At 47.9% G+C, this 25869-nt stretch overlaps 1 protein-coding gene across 1 annotated transcript in view; it reads right to left on the bottom strand.

The window, feature by feature from the left end:
• Nucleotides 1-1927: 1927 nt before the first annotated feature.
• crtc3 (CREB regulated transcription coactivator 3) overlaps nucleotides 1928-25869 on the bottom strand; it is a 36747-nt gene continuing 12805 nt past the window's right edge. Inside the window, 13 exon segments of the mRNA XM_053428624.1 lie at nucleotides 1928-3860; nucleotides 4399-4600; nucleotides 5938-6018; nucleotides 6276-6425; nucleotides 6683-6918; nucleotides 7844-8064; nucleotides 8698-8747; nucleotides 9970-10055; nucleotides 10137-10175; nucleotides 15506-15609; nucleotides 17970-18032; nucleotides 22130-22149; nucleotides 22151-22192. Of these exon segments, the coding sequence (XP_053284599.1) occupies nucleotides 3655-3860; nucleotides 4399-4600; nucleotides 5938-6018; nucleotides 6276-6425; nucleotides 6683-6918; nucleotides 7844-8064; nucleotides 8698-8747; nucleotides 9970-10055; nucleotides 10137-10175; nucleotides 15506-15609; nucleotides 17970-18032; nucleotides 22130-22149; nucleotides 22151-22192 (1500 nt within the window). The 3' untranslated portion in view covers nucleotides 1928-3654.

Below are 25869 nucleotides of genomic sequence, written 5' to 3'. Positions count from 1 at the left end.
AGGACGAGTCCCAAACAGCTCCTCCTCCCTGACTCCTTCTAGTTCTGTGTCCTGCTCCTCCTCACTGACTCCTTCTACTTCTGTGTCCTGCTCCTCCTCCCTGACTCCTTCTACTTCTGTGTGCTGCTCCTCCTCACTGACTCCTTCTACTTCTGTGTGCTGCTCCTCCTCCCTGACTCCTTCTACTTCTGTGTCCTGCTCCTCCTCACTGCTGGCAGCATGAGGAGCTACCTGCTGCTCCTCCTTCCTGACTCCTTCTAGTTCTGTGTCCTGCTCCTCCTCACTGACTCCTTCTACTTCTGTGTACTGCTCCTCCTCCCTGACTCCTTCTACTTCTGTGTCCTGCTCCTCCTCACTGACTCCTTCTAGTTCTGTGTACTGCTCCTCCTCCCTGACTCCTTCTACTTCTGTGTACTGCTCCTCCTCACTGACTCCTTCTACTTCTGTGTGCTGCTCCTCCTCACTGCTGGCAGCATGAGGAGCTACCTGCTGCTCCTCCTCACTGCTGGCAGCATGAGGAGCTACCTGCTGCTCCTCCTCACTGACTCCTTCTAGTTCTGTGTACTGCTCCTCCTCACTGACTCCTTCTACTTCTGTGTGCTGCTCCTCCTCCCTGACTCCTTCTACTTCTGTGTGCTGCTCCTCCTCACTGACTACTTCTAGTTCTGGGTACTGCTCCTCCTCACTGACTCCTTCTACTTCTGTGTACTGCTCCTCCTCCCTGACTCCTTCTACTTCTGTGTACTGCTCCTCCTCACTGACTCCTTCTACTTCTGTGTGCTGCTCCTCCTCCCTGACTCCTTCTACTTCTGTGTGCTGCTCCTCCTCCCTGACTCCTTCTACTTCTGTGTCCTGCTCCTCCTCACTGCTGGCAGCATGAGGAGCTACCTGCTGCTCCTCCTCACTGACTCCTTCTACTTCTGTGTGCTGCTCCTCCTCCCTGACTCCTTCTAGTTCTGTGTCCTGCTCCTCCTCCCTGACTCCTTCTACTTCTGTGTGCTGCTCCTCCTCCCTGACTCCTTCTAGTTCTGTGTGCTGCTCCTCCTCCCTGACTCCTTCTACTTCTGTGTGCTGCTCCTCCTCCCTGACTCCTTCTACTTCTGTGTGCTGCTCCTCCTCACTGCTGGCAGCATGAGGAGCTACCTGCTGCTCCTCCTCACTGACTCCTTCTACTTCTGTGTCCTGCTCCTTCTCACTGCTGGTAGCATGAGGAGCTACCTGCTGCTCCTCCTCACTGCTGGCAGCATGAGGAGCTACCTGCTGCTCCTCCTCCCTGACTCCTACTTCTGTGTGCTGCTCCTCCTCACTGACTCCTTCTACTTCTGTGTTCTGCTCCTCCTCACTGCTGGCAGCATGAGGAGCTACCTGCTGCTCCTCCTTCCTGACTCCTTCTACTTCTGTGTCCTGCTCCTCCTCACTGCCGTCAGTTATGAATGAATGTTATCATGAGTCATATTATTGTGTAACTTCTTTATAACTGTTCGTCTTCTTCTTGTTTAAATTGTTGTTCTTTTAATACGTTTTTCTTAACTTTGTAAATATAAGAAAAATATTTAATAATAAAGTTTATTGTCATTATTGCTCCTGAGTGAAGTTTGAGGTTTTAAACCCAGAAGTTACTTCTCATTAATGTATTGATGATTATTGATCTTTGGATTTATTGATATTGAAATTGAGTAAATGTAAAAAAAAGAAGCTGAAGAGATTTTTCTTAGTTAGAAAAATAAACTTTTACTTTAAGTATGAAACCAATTTAGAAAGAAAAGAGGCTTTAAACAGATCAGATGAAAAGACGTGATTTAAATCTTTAAAAATAAAACCGCTGGAAAAATACTAAATAAAAAAGAAGCCTTAAAAACGTCATCACTGCACTGCTGCCATCTGCTGGCACAAAGTGTCACTGCATGCTCTGACAACAACCTTCAGACACATTTAAGAGTTTTATTCTATTGACTCAGGAAGAAAATCACTACAACATACAAACCGAGAAAAATGTTTGATTTGAAGAGAGAAACGTTCTAAAAGAAAATAAGTATTAACACAAGTGGACAAAACATTCTTTAAATAACAGAACTGTACATTTTAATATGCAACTAAAACAGACAGGAAACAGCTGTGGGCAGGAAGTTAGTACCAAACAGAGCTAAAGCTAAAGTGATTATAGTCGTTACTGCTGGAATATGAAAAGTGGATACGGAACAAAATAAGGCAGCAGAGGGCGTTAGACTGCGGGAAACACAAAGATCATAAACACATGAAACCATCACAACAGATTCAAATGTTTCAACAGCTCAAACGCAAGAGAAAATATACAAAAGGAAAAATGGCCTGTTCTCATTTCACCACAGAGAGAAGCTGTTCACACAGTCACACAGCGCCACCTACTGACAATACAAAGTAAAACCACTCCAACAGACAGTGCTGCAGTAACTCTCCTTCACCTGCTGGTGGCAGAGCAGCTCCTGTGGACACTGTACACATGCAATATTGTGATTGATAATAAATTTGATCCTGAAAGTCGCGTCACTGCATAATGTCCGACCCGCTCAACAGGTTTCACTTCTTATTAAAAAACAAGTTGCATAGTTTCACGTCGCTCCACATCCGTTTCCTCAGATCCGATTCGCTCTGACTGCCTCGAAGCCGACACCAGGGGGCGCTCAATGCCCCAAGCGGCCCAGGTGACCTCACCACCTGAAGCTGAGCATGTGACCCCTGCTGCTGGCGACCGGCTCAAGAGTCGAACTCATCTCCACAGTCACTGTTTCTTTCCACGGCTTCATTCCACTTCTTTGGGTTTTCAGGTAATCAACACTTTTGCCTGGTGTATAAAATATTAGTCAACACAACGTGAACCAATTAGTGCAAAAGATGTTAAGTGCAATGTTACATGTTGTCCGATGTCCACATGGGGGCAGTGTGCTCTCTGAGCGAGTCACGTGTGGCACGAGGAAAGAAGTGATCCACAGAAAACTTATTCACAAGATTTAAAATCAGCAGTACAAAATGTCAAATAAAACATATGAATGTACATTTTATAAACAAAAGAAAAAGAGTTCCTTTCTCAAAGTGGATTTTAAAGAGTCTGCGACTTCCACACAAAAATATAGAATCTATTTAATGCATCTTAAAATTGTTCTAATTAGAAATTTAAAATAATCTTTATTTACTTATTCATATCTCTTCTTTGTTTGCCCTTTTTTTTTAAACGTTCTGATTGGACTGAATTGTTATATTTATATATAAATATATATATTTGTATGTATAGAAGTATTTATATCTGGCTAACATTTCAAGGAAAACATTATGTCTTCATTTCTACCATAACACATCTGGATGTGATGTCACCTGAAGAAGAAGGTGAGCTGCCAGATGTTTCACTGTCATCGCTCTTCAGCACGGCCTGCAGACGAACTTACAGCTCCTCCCCCTCTCGTCAGAGCCACTCTGATTGGAGGAGGAGCCCGACTCAGCGAGCGAGGGGAACGTTCACGTCTTTCACATTTAATGAATCCTAGTGGCAGTGGATGGATGTGTCCGAATCATGCATAACAGACCTGTAACTCCCGTGTGTGTGTGTGTGTGTGTGTGTGTGTGTGTGTGTGTGTGTGTGTGTGTGTGTGTGTGTGTGTGTGTGTGTACACTAGGACACACTCAGAGTCGGTCACTGCGGAAGCTGTCCTCCACAGACGGGTCCGGCAGCACCATGTCCGGGTCACTGAGCATGCTCAGGCCGTCCAGGCTGAGCGGCTCGATGCGCAGCTCGTCCTCCAATGGGAAGCCTCCGTCCGGGTCGAAGCAGTCAGGCAGCATGGACAGGGCGCTGCTGATGTCCTTGGACAGGGTGGGGTTGGAATCATCTGAGAGACAGACGGGGAGGAAGACATGATGAAGACTCAACGTTTCCTCACTCAGCAGGAACTCTTCAGCTGTGATCTAACATCAGAGACGAACCCGAGGCAGCGTCTTCATCTTCCTCCAGGGACACCTTCATCTTCCTGAAGCATCACTACCATAACCATCATATTCCCATAAACTCTGAAGCGTCTGTTTGGTTTTATCTGTTCTTCACTAACGAGCAGATGAGGTTTCTAACACAAACATCTCCGGATGAAGAAGAGGAGCCGTGGTCAGTTCAGTTCGTTAAACACAAACTAATAATATAAACTTGTGAGTCAATTCCGTTATTCTATATATTTTACCATATTTCATTTGGACAAATAAGGTTTCAGATCTTATGATTGGTTTGTTGTAAGAGCGACCATCCTCCCGTTCTCCTTCTAAATAACCCTATTGTTACAACATTACTATACATATTACAACAATAAAATGCATATTTTGTCCAATCCCTTTTTGTACATGTTCAGATGAACTGGGAGCTGCCCAGTGGGGCCTCACCGGTCAGGATGATGTTGGGCAGCCCCCCGCTGCAGGTGGAGTACAGCAGGTTGGACCTCATGGGCTCGTGGAGGCTGCCGTGGCTGCCGCCCAATCCGGAGAGGGCGGCCTGCGAGTAGTAGAGCGAGGAGGAGGAGGGGTCGAAGCACGGCCCTCCTGCTGAGGAGCTCATGGCGTTTTCCAGCAGACTGAACTGGTCCAACTGGGAGACAGACGGGGACAGAAAACCTCTGTGACTCCTCAGAAGACTAACAGCAAGTCCAGCTCCGCATAAAAGAGACGTTTATAAAAACATCAGAAAAGGTTTCATGGTGTTTGAGCAGCTGATCAGAGGAACAAGAAGTTCAAAAGACCTCTGGTGATTTCACTCTTTATGAATAAATATCTTAAATACATATCTTCACCTGTTTGTGGACAGGGACATAAAACTACAGAAAAGATTTTCACTGTACGGACGTTTTCACTGACTCAGCAGAAAAGTAAGTGTGAGTGTGAACTAAAGAAAAACAGATGTGTGTTTGTGAGTTCAACAACTATCACAATAATAATTATTATTATTGTGATAGTTGTTGATCGGCTGACATCAAAAAGTGAACAACAAGAAAATATAGACTGTAGCTACATGTGTGTGTGTTCTTACACTGTGTGGCCGTGTGTGTTCTTACACTGTGTGGCCTCCTGTGTGTGTGTGTGTGTGTTCTTACACTGTGTGGCCTCCTGTGTGTGTGTGTGTGTGTTCTTACACTGTGTGGCCTCCTGTGTGTGTGTGTGTGTGTGTGTGTGTGTTCTTACACTGTGTGGCCTCCTGTGTGTGTGTGTGTGTGTGTGTGTGTTCTTACACTGTGTGGCCTCCTGTGTGTGTGTGTGTGTGTTCTTACACTGTGTGGCCTCCTGTGTGTGTGTGTGTGTGTGTTCTTACACTGTGTGGCCTCCTGTGTGTGTGTGTGTGTGTGTGTGTGTGTTCTTACACTGTGTGGCCTCCTGTGTGTGTGTGTGTGTGTTCTTACACTGTGTGGCCTCCTGTGTGTGTGTGTGTGTGTGTCTGTTCTTACACTGTATGGCCTCCTGTGTGTGTGTGTGTGTGTGTGTGAGTTCTTACACTGTATGGCCTCCTGTGTGTGTGTGTGTGTGTGTGTGTGTGTGTGTTCTTACACTGTATGGCCTCCTGTGTGTGTGTGTGTGTGTGTGTGTGTTCTTACACTGTATGGCCTCCTGTGTGTGTGTGTGTGTGTGTGTGTGTGTGTGTGCGAGTTCTTACACTGTATGGCCTCCTGTGTGCGTGTGTGCGTGTGTGTGTGTGTGTGTGTGTGTGTGTGTGTGTGTGTGTGTGTGTTCTTTCACTGTATGGCCTCCTGTGTGTGTGTTCTTACACTGTATGGTCTCCTGTGTGTGTGTGTGTGTGTGTGTGTGTGTGTGTGTGTGTTCTTTCACTGTATGGCCTCCTGTGTGTGTGTGTGTGTGTGTGTGTGTGTGTGTGTGCGAGTTCTTTCACTGTATGGCCTCCTGTGTGTGTGTGTGTGTGTGTGTGTGTGTGTGTACCTGATAGGGGAAGGTCTTGTTGTGGCGGTTGAACTGCGGCTCCATGAACGGCTCGTTGAAGAACGATGACATGTTGTTTTGCTGTCGGTGAAAACAAAGAGTCTCAGAACATCAGACTCTTTCATTTACTGACGAGTTTTATCAGCAGTCACAAAAATATTTTTTAAAGTTTACTGATATTGATAACAATGATGTTGAAGCGAAGATTAACTTAAAACTAACGAGTAAATGTGATCTCAATCTGATCTCCAACAATAATTCAAAAGGCAAAGACCAACAGCACGACACACTTCAGCCTGGTGTGTAATGTGTGTGTCTTTGTGCACGCATGCACGTACATGTCCCGTGTTGAAGTCCAGCGGGGGGCCCTGAAGAGGAGAACCCTGCTGCTGCCGCTGCCGGCCCTGGTCCCCGTGCTGGGGGGGCTGGTAGAGCGGGTAGGGGGGGGGCGGCTCCCTCGGCATGTTGCTGGTATCCAGAGCAACTCCCTAGATGGGACAGAACCAGTCAGTAAAGTCGAACCATCAGTTTCACAAAGACGTGAGAGTGCATTGACACACTCGCACAATGTAATCTGTGCACGTCCCCACAGCAGCGACTGTCCCTCAGAGTCCAGTGAGGACAGAGTCCTCAGCCCTCATGGACAGACGGGTTCTCTGTGGCTGTTATTCTGACACAACGTCCCCCTGCTGTGGGTCACATGGGTCATAGTACGAACTGTGACAACAACAGTGTCTTGATTTACCTGTGTGATGGGGGACAGTGAAGGGGACATGGTGGGAGACAGCTGCTTGGACAGACCCCTGCGCTGATCGGTGCATGGAGACAAGGTGAGGGGGCTGATGGGAGCCGGCCGTCTGCGGGGGGAGTTTCCAGAGAGACGCAGAGACGAGTTGATGGAGGGGTTACTGAGCGAGGACTGGAGCTGGCAGTGGTTCAGGGACGCTTGAATGGAGGGATTGCTCAGAGAGGAGGACAGTCCTGCAGGGAGGACAAAGACAAGAGGTGAGGGCAGATGATCAGATGCAAGAAGCTTCACAAGGACACGAAGACGACTGAGGACCAGAAGCCGGCTCGAGAAACAAGAGACAACTTGTGGAAGTGATGATGAACTGGATTTTCCAGCTTCTCCAACGTTTGACCCAAAACACTCAACTTGATTGTGTGATGAGGGAGAGAGAGAGGGAGAGAGAGAGAGAGAGAGAGAGAGAGAGAGAGAGAGAGAAGTGAGGGAGCAGAGAGGACAGAGGACAACTGAGGGAAGAGAGCCAAACAGGAAGTCCCTCTGTCCCTCTGGTGCTTGAACTGTGTTCAACATGAGAGCTCAGCCACCAGGAGGAGAGAGGGAGCTGGAGGCCCCCCCCCCCCCCCCTCCCCCCTCCCAGTGAGCTGCTCAGAACCGCAGCAGAGGAACAAACTGGAACCTGCTCCACACGCTGGAGCTTCAATCCACAACTTTATTAGAACCGACGACGACTCGGATCTTAAAGATGACGACTCACTTCCATTGACATGCACAGGTTTCACAGGTTTCACAGGTTACACTGGTTTCACTGGTTTCAAAGTGAGAAGAGAAACACAACTAATCCAACAAAAGGAAAACATCTTATAAATGAGAAAAAAAGAATTCATCTGAAACCATGTCTAAATTTTTAATTAAAAATTCACCCAACATGAAAGACTAATTGAGATAAATCATTTATATTAATAATTTCATATGAATTCCTCTAAAATTATACATAACAAGTCAATGGAATAAATGTTGTACATATATATATACTAAAAAACATGAAAACTAAATATGGATCCTGCATTTGAATTTAAATTTCTTATAGAGTGAACCACGTTAGTCTGAGATGGATCTAGAACCACGTGTGTTCCATCAGTAGGAATGAGCTCCACCCACCCTGGGAGTTCCCGATGCCTAAATGCATCATGGCGGCGGGAAGGTTCCCGGTGCTGCTGCCGCCGCTGAGGTGCGGGTAGCCTGCGGTGTCCTCGGGGTCCAGCGGCGTGGAGAGGGGGGAGGGGAAGTGCAGGTTGCTGAGGTCGGGCAGCGAGCCGCCGGTGTTCAACGAGCCCTGGTAGTGGGAAAGACCCGGGTTCTGCTCCGGAGACGGGAAGATACTGAGAAGAAAGAAGACGGGAAGAAAACTGGTTTGTTTCATCGGGCAGAACAAGACGCTCACAGTTAAAGAGCATGTCCCTTAATGTGCTGCCATGACACTTTACATCCACAAGGGGTTTCTTCCACTCCCCCACTGGTTCCAGCCTCTGCATTTTATATCCATCCACTTTTTATTCCTCAAGGATTTCTCCAATTTCCATTTCTGCTCATATGTTTCAATCAGGGAAGGAAACAGTTTGGCTTTGATCTCTGTTCAATCTTTTATTTCAAGGAGTCGGCTTCTTTATGAATCTTAAATCTTTCCATCTGATTGACTTCTGTGTGATAATAATGATATGAACTGTAACTCATGTCTGATTCTGGCAACATGAGGACAAACGTAAAGATCCTGAAGCGCTGTTAGTCTCTACATCATGAGGATGGTCTTCACAGAGGAATCTGATGGTAATAACAAGTCCCTGGTACTATGAAAGGATTCAAGGTGTAGAGCAACACACACTTCCTGTGGCATCTCATTTCTTTCAGTGTTTCTGTGACAGCTACAGCCTGTGGACACACCCATGTCCTCTCAGCTGTGGGGGGGTGGACACGTGCTGTGGAACTTTATCTCAATGTAAACAATAGAAACTTACTTGATTCCAGGCACTTCACAGGATTTAGGCCTTGAGTTCAGAGACTGGACCTGAAACACAAACAAACACTTCACTTTTAAAAATTACAAATAACAAAAATAACAGAAGCTTGAATCCTTCCTTAGTGTTCTGTGCCTCCGTGTCCAGTGGAGCGGTCTGATACCGGACTTCATGATGAGCTCGGTGTCTGAGGCTGGTCCTGTGGACCCATCAGTACATTCTTACCTGTTACTTCACACTACGAGTACAGTCTGCAGGGCCGACTACAAGAACTGTGAAAACTTCAGTTATCAAGTGAAGATTTGGATAATTCCTGCACTTCATCTGGACGGTATAGAAATGTCTGTAAGTTATTTGCAGAAAGTTTGATTTCTCCACGAGGGAGAAACTGATGTTAAAGATGAACCATCCCCATCGACTACAGGAGGTGAAATGATGACAGGATTCTCACATTTGCCTCATTGCTAGTTTTGTGAACGTTGGAAATGATTTTATTGAGAATTTCCAGCATCTGTTAACACTGTGGGCTCAGATTGAGATAAATCCACTGGTTTGTGGAGGAAGGTCTGAAGATGCAGTGCATCAGGTCCATCAGGACTGATGGTCCATAATACCTGTTGAGGGCTGCTGGCACAGGACTGGACCCGTGTGGAAGTCCAGTTTATTTTCATGCATGGGAAGATGGATGTCCTCATCATCGGAAGAAGATTAAGATTAAGATTAGGATACATTTATTAGTCCCAAACACAGACACACTCATGCAGGTAGGGACATGTAACCTCTGCTTTGACCCATCTGGTGCAGGACACACAGAGCAGTGAGCGACCATGCACGGCGCCCGGGGAGCAGATGTTGGGGGAGTAAGGTGCCTTGCTCAGGGGCACCAGACAGGGTAGGGAGAATCCTCTTGGATTTTTGGACAGATCAATCCAGGTTCGTCTTTTTGTTTTTTTCTCCGTGGAGTCGAACCAGAGACCTTTTCTGCCTCTAGTCCACCGCTTCTCCTTCTGTGTCCAGAAGACACAGAAGGGGTTTCTTTTCTTTTTGCTTATTCCTTTTTAATCTAGACACAATATCTATGATTTCTTCCATCAAGTTTGTCCACACTGCTGATCCTTGTAATCCATCAGTGGCTCATCAAACTCAAATTAGTCTCCACTGAGGCTAAATGTTTACAGTCGTTATCTGAGGCTTTCAGTGGAACCGTGCTGCTTCCATCTGGAGTAGATGAGCAGGAACCAGACACTGAAGAGACAGAGGAGCAGGACTCACCTTCTTGGCCTCCCACAGCTGCTTGGGAAGAGGCTTATTGACGCCAATGAGATTGTCCTCGTTACGCAGGGCGGGGAAGGAGAAGACTGCAGAGAAGAAGATACACTTTATTAAATATATGTTTTACAGAACCATTTCTCTCATTACTACAGAAAAACGCAACTTACTATCTCCAGAGCCGTCCACCTCGGCCTCATTTACACCCGCTGAACACCAGCCTCCACGGACGCCAACAGAGGGAGGGGAAAGGAAAGAGGCAGAAATAAAGAGATATAAACAAATGGAGACACATTAGAGGATATTCGATATTCACCAGCTGTCTGGAACAATAACCGGACAGCTTGAATTCAATCTGTAATTACTGTGTAGTTTCATAAACAGCTGGGCATCTGGCATGGTGTTATTAGTCCCAGAGATGGAGAGTGTGGGGGGGGGGGGGTCACAGACTGAAGAGGACTGAAAAGACGACCATTGTTTTTCCCGTGCTACAAAGAGGCTGATTCTCTTCCTCTTCACTGTCGACTTCATGCCAGGAACACAAGTTGTCCTCTCCTTCTTTTAACTGCCGTCTAACTCTTGTGTTCAACAGCCGGCTTCTTGTAAACTCTTCAGCTTAGTGGGAACATTTCTTTGTTTCTCTTCAAGCCTCCTCATCGCTCAGACTCAAACAGCCACTCTCACATTAGTCTTTGAATCACTGCCCGTCCAGTCCGTCCCTTTTGAGAAGCAGCTTCTTGGAAAAGACAACGATGGTGATTTTTCAGAGATGTCCACTTGCAACTGGGACGAAAACAGGAGGTCTGGGATGGAGAGGGTCTGTCTGCTGTTCCTCTCTGGATCACCTCCACGTGCAATGCACTGAGTGTGAGTTCAGGAATATGAAAAATCATCAGTGAAATCCGAGGAGCCGTTAGCTCTGCTCTGACTGGTGCGAGTGTTTCTACTCCAGCAGTTTGACTCACAGCTGTAATTCCTGGTTCGATGCTTCCTGCTCAGCACCACTTAAAGAATGTGGAGGAGACCCCGGGGCTTCACAGCTCTGTGCTCGTTCCCCTCCACGAGGCCGTCTCTTTGAGAGGAGAGGACATAGAGCCTGCACAGACATGTGTATATATGCGTGTGGACTATATACAGCAGGTTATGCAAGAAGACTCTCCTGTATATAAACTGTGTCAGTGCAGAGGGGGCTGAGTTCATCTTTATACAAGGACCACCCCTCACAAACAGCTGAGCTGGATTATGGGTCTGGAAGCTTTGCAATGAGTCTCTGCACTCGAGATGAAATGTCAACTCAAAATTGATTAAACAATTAATCAATAGACAGAAAATGAACCAGCAAATGTTTTCAGAACAGATTGATCATTGAAGTTGAGAACAAACGTGTTCACAAAGGACAAGATTTTCTGGTTTTCTTGGTCTGCAACAGTTAATTCAACAACTTTAAGATTTAGCATTTGATAAACAGCTCCATGGATCAAATCAACACTGAACAGGAAATATCTAAAATCAGCTGTTTTGTGAGCAACACACACGCGTCAACATTTCCAACTGGGTCTAAGGTAAGAGATTCAAGGCCCACAGACAGTGTGCTGTACTCACTTTATTGTGTTTGTATATGAAAGTTACACTTTCAGATATTAAAGCAATATCCTGTTTAAGCTTGTTGGCTAAACACACAGAGTAGTACTCCAGCAGAAAAGCACTTCTCTCTTGACTCATCACTTCATCAGCGCTCGGACCAAAGTGACTCAAGACCGGGCGAGAGAGGTGATGGAGAGTGAGGCGAGAGAGGGAGGAGGAGGACTCCTTTCAGTTAGAGTTTCATTTTGTATTCTTTGGATCAATGACATATCAAATCATATCAGTTGGGCTGATACTGAATGTGTCTCAGTGGATCTGAGAGGCAGCTGGCTGGATGGACTGTGCTCCCTGTTAATAAATGACCAGTGGAACTGAAACACAAACACCATAAACTAGCTTGATGACAGGACATGGAGCCAGAGCAGCCGGCAGAGCGGCTCTACAGAGGGGCATGTGCTGCTGCTGCACTGATGGAGCAGAACCATGGTCGTTCATCTCACAACACATCAGATGAGAGCTCTCTTCACCGGGAGAGGAGCTCTCTTCACCTGGAGAGGAGCTCTCTTCACCAGGGAGAGGAGCTCTCTTCACCTGGAGAGGAGCACTCTTCACCTGGAGAGGAGCTCTCTTCACCTGGAGAGGAGCTCTCTTCACCTGGAGAGGAGCTCTCTTCACCTGGAGAAGAGCTCTCTTCACCTGGAGAAGAGCTCTCTTCACCTGGAGAGGAGCTCTCTTCACCGGGAGAGGAGCTCTCTTCACCGGGGGAGGAGCTCTCTTCACCTGGAGAGGAGCTCTCTTCACCTGGAGAAGAGCTCTCTTCACCGGGGGAGGAGCTCTCTTCACCGGGGGAGGAGCTCTCTTCACCGGGGGAGGAGCTCTCTTCACCGGGGGAGGAGCTCTCTTCACCGGGGGAGGAGCTCTCTTCACCGGGGGAGGAGCTCTCTTCACCGGGGGAGGAGCTCTCTTCACCGGGGGAGGAGCTCTCTTCACCGGGGGAGGAGCTCTCTCTACCGGGGGAGGAGCTCTCTCTACCGGGGGAGGAGCTCTCTTCACCTGGAGAGGAGCTCTCTTCACCTGGAGAGGAGCTCCCTTCACCAGGAGAGGAGCTCTCTTCACCTGGAGAGGAGCTCTCTCTACAGGGGGAGGAGCTCTCTCTACCGGGAGAGGAGCTCTCTTCACCGGGAGAGGAGCTCTCTTCACCTGGAGAGGAGCTCTCTTCACCGGGAGAGGAGCTCTCTTCACCGGGGGAGGAGCTCTCTTCACCGGGAGAGGAGCTCTCTTCACCGGGAGAGGAGCTCTCTTCACCTGGAGAGGAGCTCTCTTCACCGGGGGAGGAGCTCTCTTCACCGGGGGAGGAGCTCTCTTCACCGGGAGAGGAGCTCTCTTCACCGGGAGAGGAGCTCTCTTCACCTGGAGAGGAGCTCTCTTCACCGGGGGAGGAGCTCTCTTCACTGGGGGAGGAGCTCTCTTCACCTGGAGAGGAGCTCTCTTCACCGGGAGAGGAGCTCTCTTCACCGGGAGAGGAGCTCTCTTCACCTGGAGAGGAGCTCTCTTCACCGGGGGAGGAGCTCTCTTCACCTGGAGAGGAGCTCTCTTCACCGGGAGAGGAGCTCTCTTCACCTGGAGAGGAGCACTCTCTACCGGGAGAGGAGCTCTCTTCACCGGGAGAGGAGCTCTCTTCACCGGGGGAGGAGCTCTCTTCACCTGGAGAGGAGCTCTCTTCACCGGGAGAGGAGCTCTCTTCACCGGGAGAGGAGCTCTCTCTACCGGGGGAGGAGCTCTCTTCACCTGGAGAGGACCTCTCTTCACCGGGGGAGGAGCTCTCTTCACCGGGAGAGGAGCTCTCTTCACCTGGAGAGGAGCTCTCTTCACCTGGAGAGGAGCTCTCTTCACCGGGAGAGGAGCTCTCTTCACCGGGAGAGGAGCTCTCTTCACCGGGGGAGGAGCTCTCTTCACCTGGAGAGGAGCTCTCTTCACCGGGAGAGGAGCTCTCTTCACCTGGAGAGGAGCTCTCTCTACCGGGAGAGGAGCTCTCTTCACCGGGAGAGGAGCTCTCTCTACCGGGAGAGGAGCTCTCTTCACTGGGAGAGGAGCTATCTTCACCTGGAGAGGAGCTCTCTTCACCGGGGGAGGAGCTCTCTTCACCTGGAGAGGAGCTCTCTTCACCTGGAGAGGAGCTCTCTTCACCGGGGGAGGAGCTCTCTTCACCTGGAGAGGAGCTCTCTTCACCTGGAGAGGAGCTCTCTTCACCGGGGGAGGAGCTCTCTTCACCTGGAGAGGAGCTCTCTTCACCTGGAGAGGAGCTCTCTTCACCGGGGGAGGAGCTCTCTTCACCTGGAGAGGAGCTCTCTCTACCGGGAGAGGAGCTCTCTTCACCGGGAGAGGAGCTCTCTTCACCGGGGGAGGAGCTCTCTTCACCTGGAGAGGAGCTCTCTTCACCGGGGGAGGAGCTCTCTTCACCTGGAGAGGAGCTCTCTTCACCTGGAGAGGAGCTCTCTTCACCGGGGGAGGAGCTCTCTTCACCTGGAGAGGAGCTCTCTTCACCTGGAGAGGAGCTCTCTTCACCGGGGGAGGAGCTCTCTTCACCTGGAGAGGAGCTCTCTCTACCGGGAGAGGAGCTCTCTTCACCGGGAGAGGAGCTCTCTTCACCGGGGGAGGAGCTCTCTTCACCGGGGGAGGAGCTCTCTCTACCGGGAGAGGAGCTCTCTTCACCGGGGGAGGAGCTCTCTTCACCGGGGGAGGAGCTCTCTTCACCGGGGGAGGAGCTCTCTTCACCGGGAGAGGAGCTCTCTTCACCTGGAGAGGAGCTCTCTTCACCGGGAGAGGAGCTCTCTTCACCGGGAGAGGAGCTCTCTTCACCGGGAGAGGAGCTCTCTTCACCGGGGGAGGAGCTCTCTTCACCGGGAGAGGAGCTCTCTCTACCGGGAGAGGAGCTCTCTTCACCGGGAGAGGAGCTCTCTTCACCTGGAGAGGAGCTCTCTTCACCGGGAGAGGAGCTCTCTTCACCGGGGGAGGAGCTCTCTTCACCTGGAGAGGAGCTCTCTCTACCGGGAGAGGAGCTCTCTTCACCGGGAGAGGAGCTCTCTTCACCGGGGGAGGAGCTCTCTTCACCGGGGGAGGAGCTCTCTCTACCGGGAGAGGAGCTCTCTTCACCGGGAGAGGAGCTCTCTTCACCGGGGGAGGAGCTCTCTTCACCTGGAGAGGAGCTCTCTTCACCTGGAGAGGAGCTCTCTTCACCGGGGGAGGAGCTCTCTTCACCGGGAGAGGAGCTCTCTTCACCTGGAGAGGAGCTCTCTCTACCGGGAGAGGAGCTCTCTTCACCGGGAGAGGAGCTCTCTTCACCGGGGGAGGAGCTCTCTTCACCGGGAGAGGAGCTCTCTTCACCGGGAGAGGAGCTCTCTTCACCTGGAGAGGAGCTCTCTTCACCTGGAGAGGAGCTCTCTTCACCGGGAGAGGAGCTCTCTTCACCGGGAGAGGAGCTCTCTTCACCGGGGGAGGAGCTCTCTTCACCTGGAGAGGAGCTCTCTTCACCGGGAGAGGAGCTCTCTCTACCGGGAGAGGAGCTCTCTTCACCGGGAGAGGAGCTCTCTTCACCTGGAGAGGAGCTCTCTCTACCGGGAGAGGAGCTCTCTTCACCGGGAGAGGAGCTATCTTCACCTAGAGAGGAGCTCTCTTCACCTGGAGAGGAGCTCTCTTCACCTGGAGAGGAGCTCTCTTCACCGGGGGAGGAGCTCTCTTCACCAGGAGAGGAGCTCTCTTCACCGGGAGAGGAGCTCTCTTCACCGGGAGAGGAGCTCTCTTCACCGGGGGAGGAGCTGTCTTTCCTAACCTTCAAAGCCAGCATCTCTTCTAAGACATTGATGACTAAAATCTTTAACAGTCAGACAGACACACAAGTAAAACATCTGGTTTATTGAAGGTGTGCATGTTGTGGTGTGTTGTGTGAAACTCTCACCATTTCGGTGGTTGGGACCTCGACCCATCTGCTGATGAATGCCGAAGGGGTCCTGAGGGTTCTGGTTCATGGCGCTTGTGTGGAGAGCCGAGTCTGAATTGGTTCTGTGTGGGAGGAAGAAGAGAATGATGCAAAGCGTTCAAGCACCTTGGACAGAGGCAGATGATTGGTCATCGTGCTTCCTGCTCCGCCTCCTCATGAGCTGCAGGCTCACACTGACACACACTCACCCTCACAGGACTGTTGATCTGTGATGTACACACATTCTGCTTTATTACCTTTAGAAAATGTATTTCACTGTTCAGTTACAAAATATTCTTAGCTTTGAAATATATATCTTAATGAGTCCGATCCATGGTGAACCCACACAAACCCCTGAGACCAGGATCCGTGCGGCTCAGCGTTGTGTAGTGCTCTCTGCTCGATGGCTTCATTCATGCGTCATCACTACTTTCCTTCAAGCTCCAGCTCTAAGCATTAGATCTCAGATGATTCCATCAGATCAGTCTTTAACGACTTCTAAGACTTGATGTTCTACGAGTTGTTGGGTGCTTCAGCCGATGTAAAAAGAAACTGATGTAACTATGCTATGTTAATATGTGTAAATATGAAAATCTTTACATATATATATATATATATATATTTATTTATAAAAAGTTTCAACACAAAGATCTAAAAAAATGCTTTTTGTTGTATTTCAAATTCAACACTTCCAAGCAAAACCATATTTAAAGACACAATCTAATGTTGTGGCACTCCATGTACACATTGGAATGAATTTGCAATGTTTTACATGAAATAAGGTCAACATTTCAGATGAGATTTGGGTAAATTTTGTATTTTCCGTAGTGAGTTAGAATGTGTTTCACAGAGCTTTGCATTTAAATCTCGGCTGAGTGTTAACCTGAAAGATGTTAGTGAAGTTAATCTGTCAAGCAGCAGATATTATATTAATATATTAACAAGCAGTGATCAGATGCAGTATGGCTGTGTCTGTAGAGCTGTGAAAACTAGACAAATGTACTATCTCAAAAGATTTGTATTTCTGACGGTTAGCTGCAGCTTGGATGTAACGTGATGGACCAGCCATGAGATGAGCCTCAGTAAGACACTGACTACGAAAACATACGTGTTAATAAGAAACTTACCACTTACAGTCAGTGTGTGATCTTTCAATAACATAAAACAAAGGATAATGATAATCTTGTAGTCAGACCTCATCTGTGCACTGGGCCTAGAGCAGAGACTGTTAGGGCTGTAACGATGAGCAGAATCCACGGCTCGGTTCGGACCTCGCTTTTTATTTCAGGGGGGTGTTCTCGAAAAGTACCAAAGAACATGTTGGACTTAACTTTACATAAAACTGTGTGTGTGTGTGTGTGTGTGTGTGTGTCCAGTCTCAACGTCCAGAGCTCATCCGTATATTTATAAAGTCTGTTTCAATCTCCCCCACAAGTCCAACACACCTCAGTTCAATCCACTTCAAACCGAAAACAGATACAACCAAATAATCTCCAGCGGTTTTTACTGCAGATCTTCATACACCAACAACTCAGAGTAAACAGAAAGAGAAACGTCCGTGTCGCTTCAATAACAACAGGGTTCATATAAACAATATGTTCAGGGCATCACGGTAAAGTGGATGTCCAGTTGGTCCGTCAGTCGGTCATAAACCATCCGGCAGCTCCAGGGAAACTCCAGAAGGAATTAACATCCACCTGAGTCCAGCACCAGGTTCCCTCCTGACTCTGACAACACACAGACCTTACAACGCACGTTAGTCAAAGTAAAACAGACGATCCTGTCCGACCTCCGCACGCATTGCTCTGGAGACACTGGAGACACTGGAGACACTGGAGACACTGGAGACACTGGTCCCTCTGTGTTGGTCAGATGACGCAGGGCTGTGATCGATTGTGATTTGACAAATACACGCAACAGGCTGCACCTGCAGCAGCGTGGGGAGTTGAGCAGAAACACATGTTCGATTTCCACTTTGTGTATCGTGAACCGAACCTGTGGACGTCTGGACCGCGGTTTCGGTTCGAGAATCGTTACAGCCCTAGTGTTTATGTGTAAATTATAACACAACACATAAAGAAGAATGTAAAAAGGCTGAAGCAAGAAGAACAGAAGAAGTAGCCTTGATGTTAGACTGTGAAGGAGCCATGAGTCCTGAAGCTGGGTTAGTAAGAGACGAACTAATGATTAATAATTCAGAAATAACAAACGGGAAAGACAAGTGGAAAACTACAAAGAGAAAAAGAGATTAGGAAATGGACCATGTCGGCCTTTGTGCTCCTCTGTCAGTGCTGCAGAGGAAGAACGAACAGGCAGAGATTCACAGAAGGAGAGAAACCAGGACGTTCTGCGCTCACAGAGAAAGAAGAGAACCGTGGCTGCTGAGAGCGAGGGAGGAAGCAGTAAGATCGACTGAGGGAAAGAGAGAGAGGTCAAGGGTCACCTGTTGAGTTGTGATATTAATCTAAACCCAGGCCGTTTCTCCTCAGTCCATGGCTGCTGTTCCCTTCAAAGACAGACAGAGGAAATCAAGACAGATAAATTCACTGGGTGAAAGGAGCGAGCCCTGGCTCCTGCCGTAAAGTTTAGGAAGGAGGAGAATCTGTAATAAACATGATGTGGTTGTGTTGGCACATGTGAGGAGAAGAGAAAGGACACTTGGAAATTGTCATAGTAGAAATAGAAACAACAAGATACAGTTTTAAATTTGAGGAAAATAAAAAAAACAAATGACAGAATATAAGTTAACAGCAGAGTGAAGAATGAGTGCAGGCCAGGAACCTGAGGACCAGTCACAAACGTTCTCTCCTTTCTAATGGGAGGAGAAAACCAGTGCAACCCCACCAGCTCCCTGAGGACCTCAGTGGTCAGAGAAACAACAAGTGGATGTGAAGTGTCCTCGTGGAGGCCTGAGGCCATGAAGTGGGACCAGTGAACAAGTGGATGTTCTGCAGGACAGGGGTTTGACTCTCTGACTCCTCCTGGAGCTACAAGCACTGTTTTCTAACACTAGTCCTCTAAAGTGACAAAAGAGCTTTTTATCTGTTGATGAACAGGCTTCCCTGCATGAGGCAGATAGGACGCTAACTGATCCAGCCCCTCTTCCACACACTGACCTCCAACCTACATTACCAGGTTTGTAATTTAACCTTAATGGTCAAAATTAAAACCTACCTTGTAATAAACTTGTTCTGAAAATCCCAAACTATAAACATGACTAGTATTCGCTGACTATGAAGTTCAAGCCTCCAGTCATACAACAGGAAGCTTCTTTCATGAACTGTGCTTTTTGAGTGCAGTGAAAAAACAAAGAGGTGAAACTCAAAGCTTTTTGAACAACTGGTTTTCACATGGCAGCTTTTAATTAGGCTTTTTATTAATTATTAATCTGCCACTGATCGGTATGGGACGATATTCCCTCTAATTAGTTCAGTGAACTCTAAACACAGAGGATCAGATGAGACAAACAGCTGTCACTCATGAAGTGCAAGTCTCAACAGAGATGAGGAGGAATTGAGATGGCTCACTCGTCATTTTTTCAATAATCACTTTTGTCTTTTGTATTGACAGTTTTTTCCTGGAGCTGAAATAACTAACGAGTGAGGCATCTTGCTTATTTTCTCATCTCAGTCGTCAATTGAACTCATGATACTTTCTCATTCCTAGACTTTTACAATATTGTTAATATAGACAAACAAATCAGTAAAACTTCATGACGGCTTTCAAATTGAGATGTGATCGCTCTGGCCTCGTTCAGCGATGTACCCTAACCCTAACCCTGGACAGGGTAAAAAGATGCTGTTTTAAATGATCTCTGTGGTATTTTGACCAAAATATGTTACACACATTTCATTAAGACCCCAAGGAACCATATCAACTGTGGTAAAATGGGCATAGTATGTGCCCATTAAATCCGGATGGGAACACCCTTAATGTTTATATAAAAAAGCAGCCATCAAACAACATATCCCAAAGAAGCAGCAGAAGAAAGTTGTACATCTCTCCCCATTGAGGGAACAACTGCAGAGCAATCTCCAGGGAGCCTGGTCTGAGCTTTCATCCCGAGAGAGGCTGGTACAGGAATAGCAGGCCAAAGATGGGTGACCAGAGGAGGAGGAGAGCGTGGGACTGGATGAAGCTGTGACCCTGTAGCATAGGATCTGTAAAGGGACACATCCAGGACTGATGCATCATTCACCCCCAGGAACCAGACCCCTTCAAGTGCATCTCTTCCCAGGACCAGCACAGTGAGATTCTTTATCCAGAATCACTTCCAAGAAAGCACTCTGCCATGGGTGGGCTCTAGAGGACAGATGGTGGATATCCAAATCATGGCCCGACTCACTACAGACGGACAGAAGTTGGGAAATCACTTCTTCTTTTTCTCCAAAGAGAAGAAAAAAAACAGCTTGACCAAATCTGGAGAGGATCTGCTGGGCGGGGGGGGGGGGGGGCGGCGGCTGAGGAGCCGTGAGAGGCGTGAACAGCTCTGTGATCTGCATTTCTGTCATGCCTGACCATCCAATAATACTGACCCAACGCGTTAAGGGTTTAATGTGACATGAGTAGTTCACCAGAATCACCTCAATACAAACACACACGCTGAAATATGTGTTTGCACTGTGGCAGTGATCAGTGCTGGAGGAGGTGAGTGGCTGATCACTGGAGTGAGACGGTTAACGGCTGTTCTAAGTGGCTGTTCTCCAGAGAGGCCGGGCGTTAATGCACTGCAGATGTGTTTGGCGTGTAAACACTTACCGCCCCGCTCTCCCCTGGGACGCAGGGAATCTGCTTCTCACTGCTACACAACAGCTTAGCGCCATTTCCACGGGCGGATCTAGAACCGAGTCACTGATTTTGAACAAGAGGAGAATGTTTTTGAAATACTCTACGTGAGACTTCAGCTGAAACACAACCCTGACGTGCAGCTCATTCTTTTAACCACATTCACAAGCTACAGTACAAAGAAATGAGCAGGAATCCATTTGATCTTTTCATTGAGGAGCTCGAACCCACTGGTCTGAAGTAACATCAATAAGTTCATAAACACCAAACTGCATTAGGGTTTTATTGATTGTAGCAAGATGAGTTGTTACAGGAAAGTTGTGTTCTATTATCAAACTGGACTGTATTTTTTTGTCATAATCATTTTAATGCTCTGACTTTGGTCTGCTCTGTGTGACTATATACGATTTATGAATAAGTCATTTTACATATTGGAGTAAAGACAGCAATAAGGATTATGAAAGAGAAGCAAGGAGCAGTCTTTAGAAAAGATAACATCTAAATCAATATTTTAAAAGTGAGTTATAAGCACAGATAATTAGCAATAATTTAAAAGACTATGAAACTAACATTTGTATTAGTAGATATTAGATGCTTTAAGCTGCCCCCCCCCCCCCCCCCCCCCCCCATCTCTGCCAATGACAGTAAAGTTGCCTATCAGTCGCTGCAGTGGGGGAAGTTTATCTGTTACACACTGTGACAACAATCTGCTGCAGGTTGGAGCAGGAGGTGAAGCTTGGCCTGCAGAGACTTGACAGAGCTGATGCCAGTCGCATATAGAAATATAGAAATCTATGATGGAAGAATAGAAACTATGAACAAGATGAGCATCACTAGAATAGACATAAATTGTGTGTTATTTTACATCTTCGCTACGATTAGACCAGGTACAGGTTCCCACTGCAGATGGATTCATCACGTCAGAGGTTTGACGTGATGCTCACGGTTTGGTTGAGGGACGCGTCTGAAGCTGCTCAAATTAAACATGAAAGTCTGCATTCAGTGCATGGTGCCACATGGCGCCTCCAGGAACACACCCACTCTGAGAACACTGACGTCTGGTTGCTCCATGAGGACGTTTCTCAGCCAACCTGTTTTGTGCTGTCAACAATGATGAGAGGGCGTGGGCCCTGCTCACTTCTACAGTGCAAGCTGCTACAGTACGCTCCACTGAGCCTGGAGAGCGTCTGTGCTGCGGAAGAAGAGGAAGAGGAAGAAGAAGAAGAAGAAGAAGAAGAAGAAGAAGAAGAAGAAGAAGAGAGACTGGCAGCCGGCCAGAAGCCAGCGTACTAAACACAAATGTCCAGAGAGTGAGCGGGGAGGAGCCTGACTGAGCCATTTCATCACAGGACCATAATTCACTCCCTGATGAACACTGACTTCTCTATGGAGGCTCAACCAGAGCTGGGAAACAAATCCTGGTCGGCTCGTCATGGTTTTCCAGCAGGTCCTGAAACTGAATCTCATCTAAGGTTCTGCACCACAACGATGCTGTGACAACATGAAATCCCATAACAGCATGACTACTGCTGCTGGCTATGACCTTTAGAGCAAAAGGCTATCTGCCAAACACCTTTAGTGAGATTCAGGCTTCCCAGGGCTAACACAGCATCCTGATACTTGAAGCATTTCTGCAGAAACAATGACAGCCACAGCTCTGACGTCACACTGCCTCAGCGCCCTGATAGAAGTAGGTAGAGAGAGAGGTTTGAAACAGGAAGCACGCTGGCAGCAGGAAACAGTTCCTGTTGTTAAAACATGTCATTAGAGTAAGAAGAGAAGACACAGACAGTCAGCAGCTCGAGATGCACGACTCACCTTCTCCAGTTGTTGTCCGGAAGGTGGCGACAGGTACACGGCGCCATATGGAGAACTCTCCATGTGGGGTGGGTTAAGGAAATGATCAGAACAAATACAGACTCATGACTTTGATACAAAGGGTTTTTCTATCATATTTAAAATCATCACAAAGAAAGAAATAGGAGACAAGTACGTCGTAAACATTTAAAAATAAACCAGGCTGGGTTCCAACTAGAGATCAAAGGACTAATGCACGCCATAAAGAGGAGGATGAGAGTTGAACATATAACAAGAGAAGAAAGTTCTGTGACCACATTCTCGTCCAAGCCCTGAAGTGTAAATCTTCCTTTTTCAAACACTTAATGAAACAAAGACATTATTATCTGGTTTACTGCTGAATAGTGACTCAGAGTTCCTGACATAGTCTGTGTGTGTGTGTCACGGGGGGGGGGGTCCTTGAGCTCGTCTGAAACAGGCTGCTCTCTGGATCACTGTTTTGGGTGCAGGGTTGAAAACATTGCCCGATCACCATAAACACATTATAGCAGAGATTAGCAGGCGCATGAGGCCGACCAGCGTTCTGCTAAGCATCTGCTCGGGTCTCGGGCAAATTATTATCAGTAGTGGAAGATATTTACAGAGACTGAAGACACACCGTCACTCATTACCTCAAACAAATCACACGATAAGCAAAACCACACATATACAAATTGCAGCGGAAAGGGCAGAACTGTGGTGCCTGCAGCCAGCGAGAGGGAAGTATCCTGTCCAACTGGTTCGCTGAGTAGTTCCACATCCACCAACAAGCTGACGTCAAAGTGGGATCGAGCACAAACTGGTGTATGTCAGTGAGCCAGCATTTCTCTACACTACACAAGCAGTGAAAGTAAAACTGGGATACAACTCAAGATATATAGTGTATTTTAGTCAATCAGCCACCAACGCGCTTTCCTCTTTCAAGCACTGTGATTGGATAAGAGACACAAACAACTCATTTTTCTTTTCCAGACGCTGCTCTGCTACAAGTCATCATTTAATCCACGTTCCACAGTTCAAGATGTTCTGTGGTTTGGAGGTTACCAGACTGCTCAGTGGCCAAACTGCCTCAAATAAACACAAAGGTTCTTTCAAAGTTTAAATGATTGTAAGTTTATCAGCAGACAAAATAACTATATTTTAGTTTTATCAAATATTTACAACCTCGCTTGTTTTGTTTGGGGTATATGACCACATGATGGTTCTGTCATTTCCCCTGTGTGGATGAGAAAGTTACATATTAAACATTATCTACAAAACTTGGAAACTAAAGCACTTCAGGCCTGTTTATTCCCCGTGACCTCTCACGTCTTCTGTAACATGCATAACTTCTACAGACAGGATAGAAATATGATTTATCTCCACTTCCTTTCTGGGTGCGGCTGCCTCTTGTGCTCTTGACGTCACTGGGAGTTGTGGGTCTGTCTCGTAGTGACCGTGAAGCGGAACCTTGGTATGGAGGTCCCGCCCATACATGCTCTCGACCAATCCTGAGTCACTCTCAGGCACTTTTATTTTTGTGTTAATTTTCTATGATACACTAAGATGAACAGAATAACTGTGTTAAACTAAAAGTTCCTGTAAAGGAGTGATTTCCTCCTTGTGAACAATCTGACAGGATCCTTCAAAGGAACGATTCAGAAGTCACAGAAATGACCTCGTCTCAAAGTTAAAGAGGAATTTTTAAGTGTTTTCAGTTTGATTCCCTAAATGTGGCCTGTGGTTTATTTTAAATCAATTTCCAAGGTTTATTGTTGAATAAAATATGTCTGATATGTTTGATTCTTCATTATATATTTTACGTGTCTTTAAAAAAGTGGTTTCTAACAAGTGGCTAAAAGAAAGTACCAGGGTTATTTGGGGACATTTATGGTGAACATCACTCACTAAAGCGTCTTTCACATCACAGGGCTGAAGTTCACATTAAGGCTTCATGGAGATTATCTTGTTGAAAACTACGTGTGCCAAGAACCATACACTTGTTTGTATGAGACTCCACTTTGTGTAATGATCACAATTACATGTGGAAAAAGCTCCCTGGCTCTTGTGAGGGAACGAGGGTGATGCTAACTCGGGTTAGCCACAAGACCCCAGCGGCACCGTGTTTTGGCACCGACAGTCTCAACAGTGACCTTCACACCATAAAGATAACACCTTCGATACACAAGGAACCACACAGTCGGAAATCTACAGAAGAACCAGCTGCTTCTGCCGTGACAGCAACAACAGCAGAAACACACGTGCTTCATAACAACTCGTATCACGACAAACAGAAACATTCAACACACAGAGTTTCGTTATGTTTCCTCAGTTAGAAAGATTCTGTCAGAGGCTCATTGAGGGCAGATGTCAAAACATTTCTGATAATTACTGTGAAATTAAAAAAATGCTTAATCAGTGATGACAAGCTGATGAGTAATTTACGATGAATGCGTCTGCTCTGGGTTTGGGTCGGGCCTTGTTCAGGCGATCCCTCTGTGGCGGGCCGGGCCAAAACAAGACCCTTAAAACACACGTGGGAAATGTAACCGAGGAGAATCAGACTAACCCAAGAAGTCACGTGCCATCGAAGAAGAGAAACAAATCACCTGACCAATCTGATGCTGTTCCAATAAGAAGTCAGAAAACTGTCTGTGGTCCCAAACTGCTGAAACCACCAGGACCATCCAGGCTCACTGACCAGGACCATCCAGGCTCACTGACCAGGACCATCCAGGCTCACTGACCAGGACCATCCGGGCTCACTGACCAGGAGCATCCGGGCTCACTGACCAGGACCATCCGGGCTCACTGACCAGGACCATCCGGGCTCACTGACCAGGAGCATCCGGGCTCACTGACCAGGACCCTCCGGGCTCACTGACCAGGACCATCCAGGCTCACTGACCAGGACCATCCAGGCTCACTGACCAGGACCATCCAGGCTCACTGACCAGGACCATCCAGGCTCACTGACCAGGACCATCCAGGCTCACTGACCAGGAGCATCCAGGCTCAATGACCAGGAGCATCCGGGCTCACTGACCAGGACCATCCGGGCTCACTGACCAGGACCATCCAGGCTCACTGACCAGGACCATCCAGGCTCACTGACCAGGACCATCCGGGCTCAATGACCAGGAGCATCCGGGCTCACTGACCAGGACCATCCGGGCTCACTGACCAGGACCATCCGGGCTCACTGACCAGGAGCATCCGGGCTCACTGACCAGGACCCTCCGGGCTCACTGACCAGGACCATCCGGGCTCACTGACCAGGAGCATCCGGGCTCACTGACCAGGACCATCCGGGCTCACTGACCAGGACCATCCAGGCTCACTGACCAGGACCATCCGGGCTCACTGACCAGGACCATCCGGGCTCACTGACCAGGAGCATCCGGGCTCACTGACCAGGACCCTCCGGGCTCACTGACCAGGACCATCCGGGCTCACTGACCAGGAGCATCCGGGCTCACTGACCAGGACCATCCGGGCTCACTGACCAGGACCATCCAGGCTCACTGACCAGGACCATCCAGCCTCACTGACCAGGACCATCCGGGCTCACTGACCAGGACCATCCGGGCTCACTGACCAGGACCATCCGGGCTCACTGACCAGGAGCATCCAGGCTCACTGACCAGGACCATCCGGGCTCACTGACCAGCCTCAGTGCTCGTCCTCTAACATGTCTCAATGATCAGTTCAGTGTCTGTTGTCCTCTTTCCTAGCAGTGTGTC

Source organism: Pleuronectes platessa, chromosome 1 (genome assembly GCF_947347685.1).
Source record: "Pleuronectes platessa chromosome 1, fPlePla1.1, whole genome shotgun sequence".
Classification (NCBI taxonomy): Eukaryota; Metazoa; Chordata; class Actinopteri; order Pleuronectiformes; family Pleuronectidae; genus Pleuronectes; species Pleuronectes platessa.
This window is presented reverse-complemented; position numbering and strand designations above follow the sequence as displayed.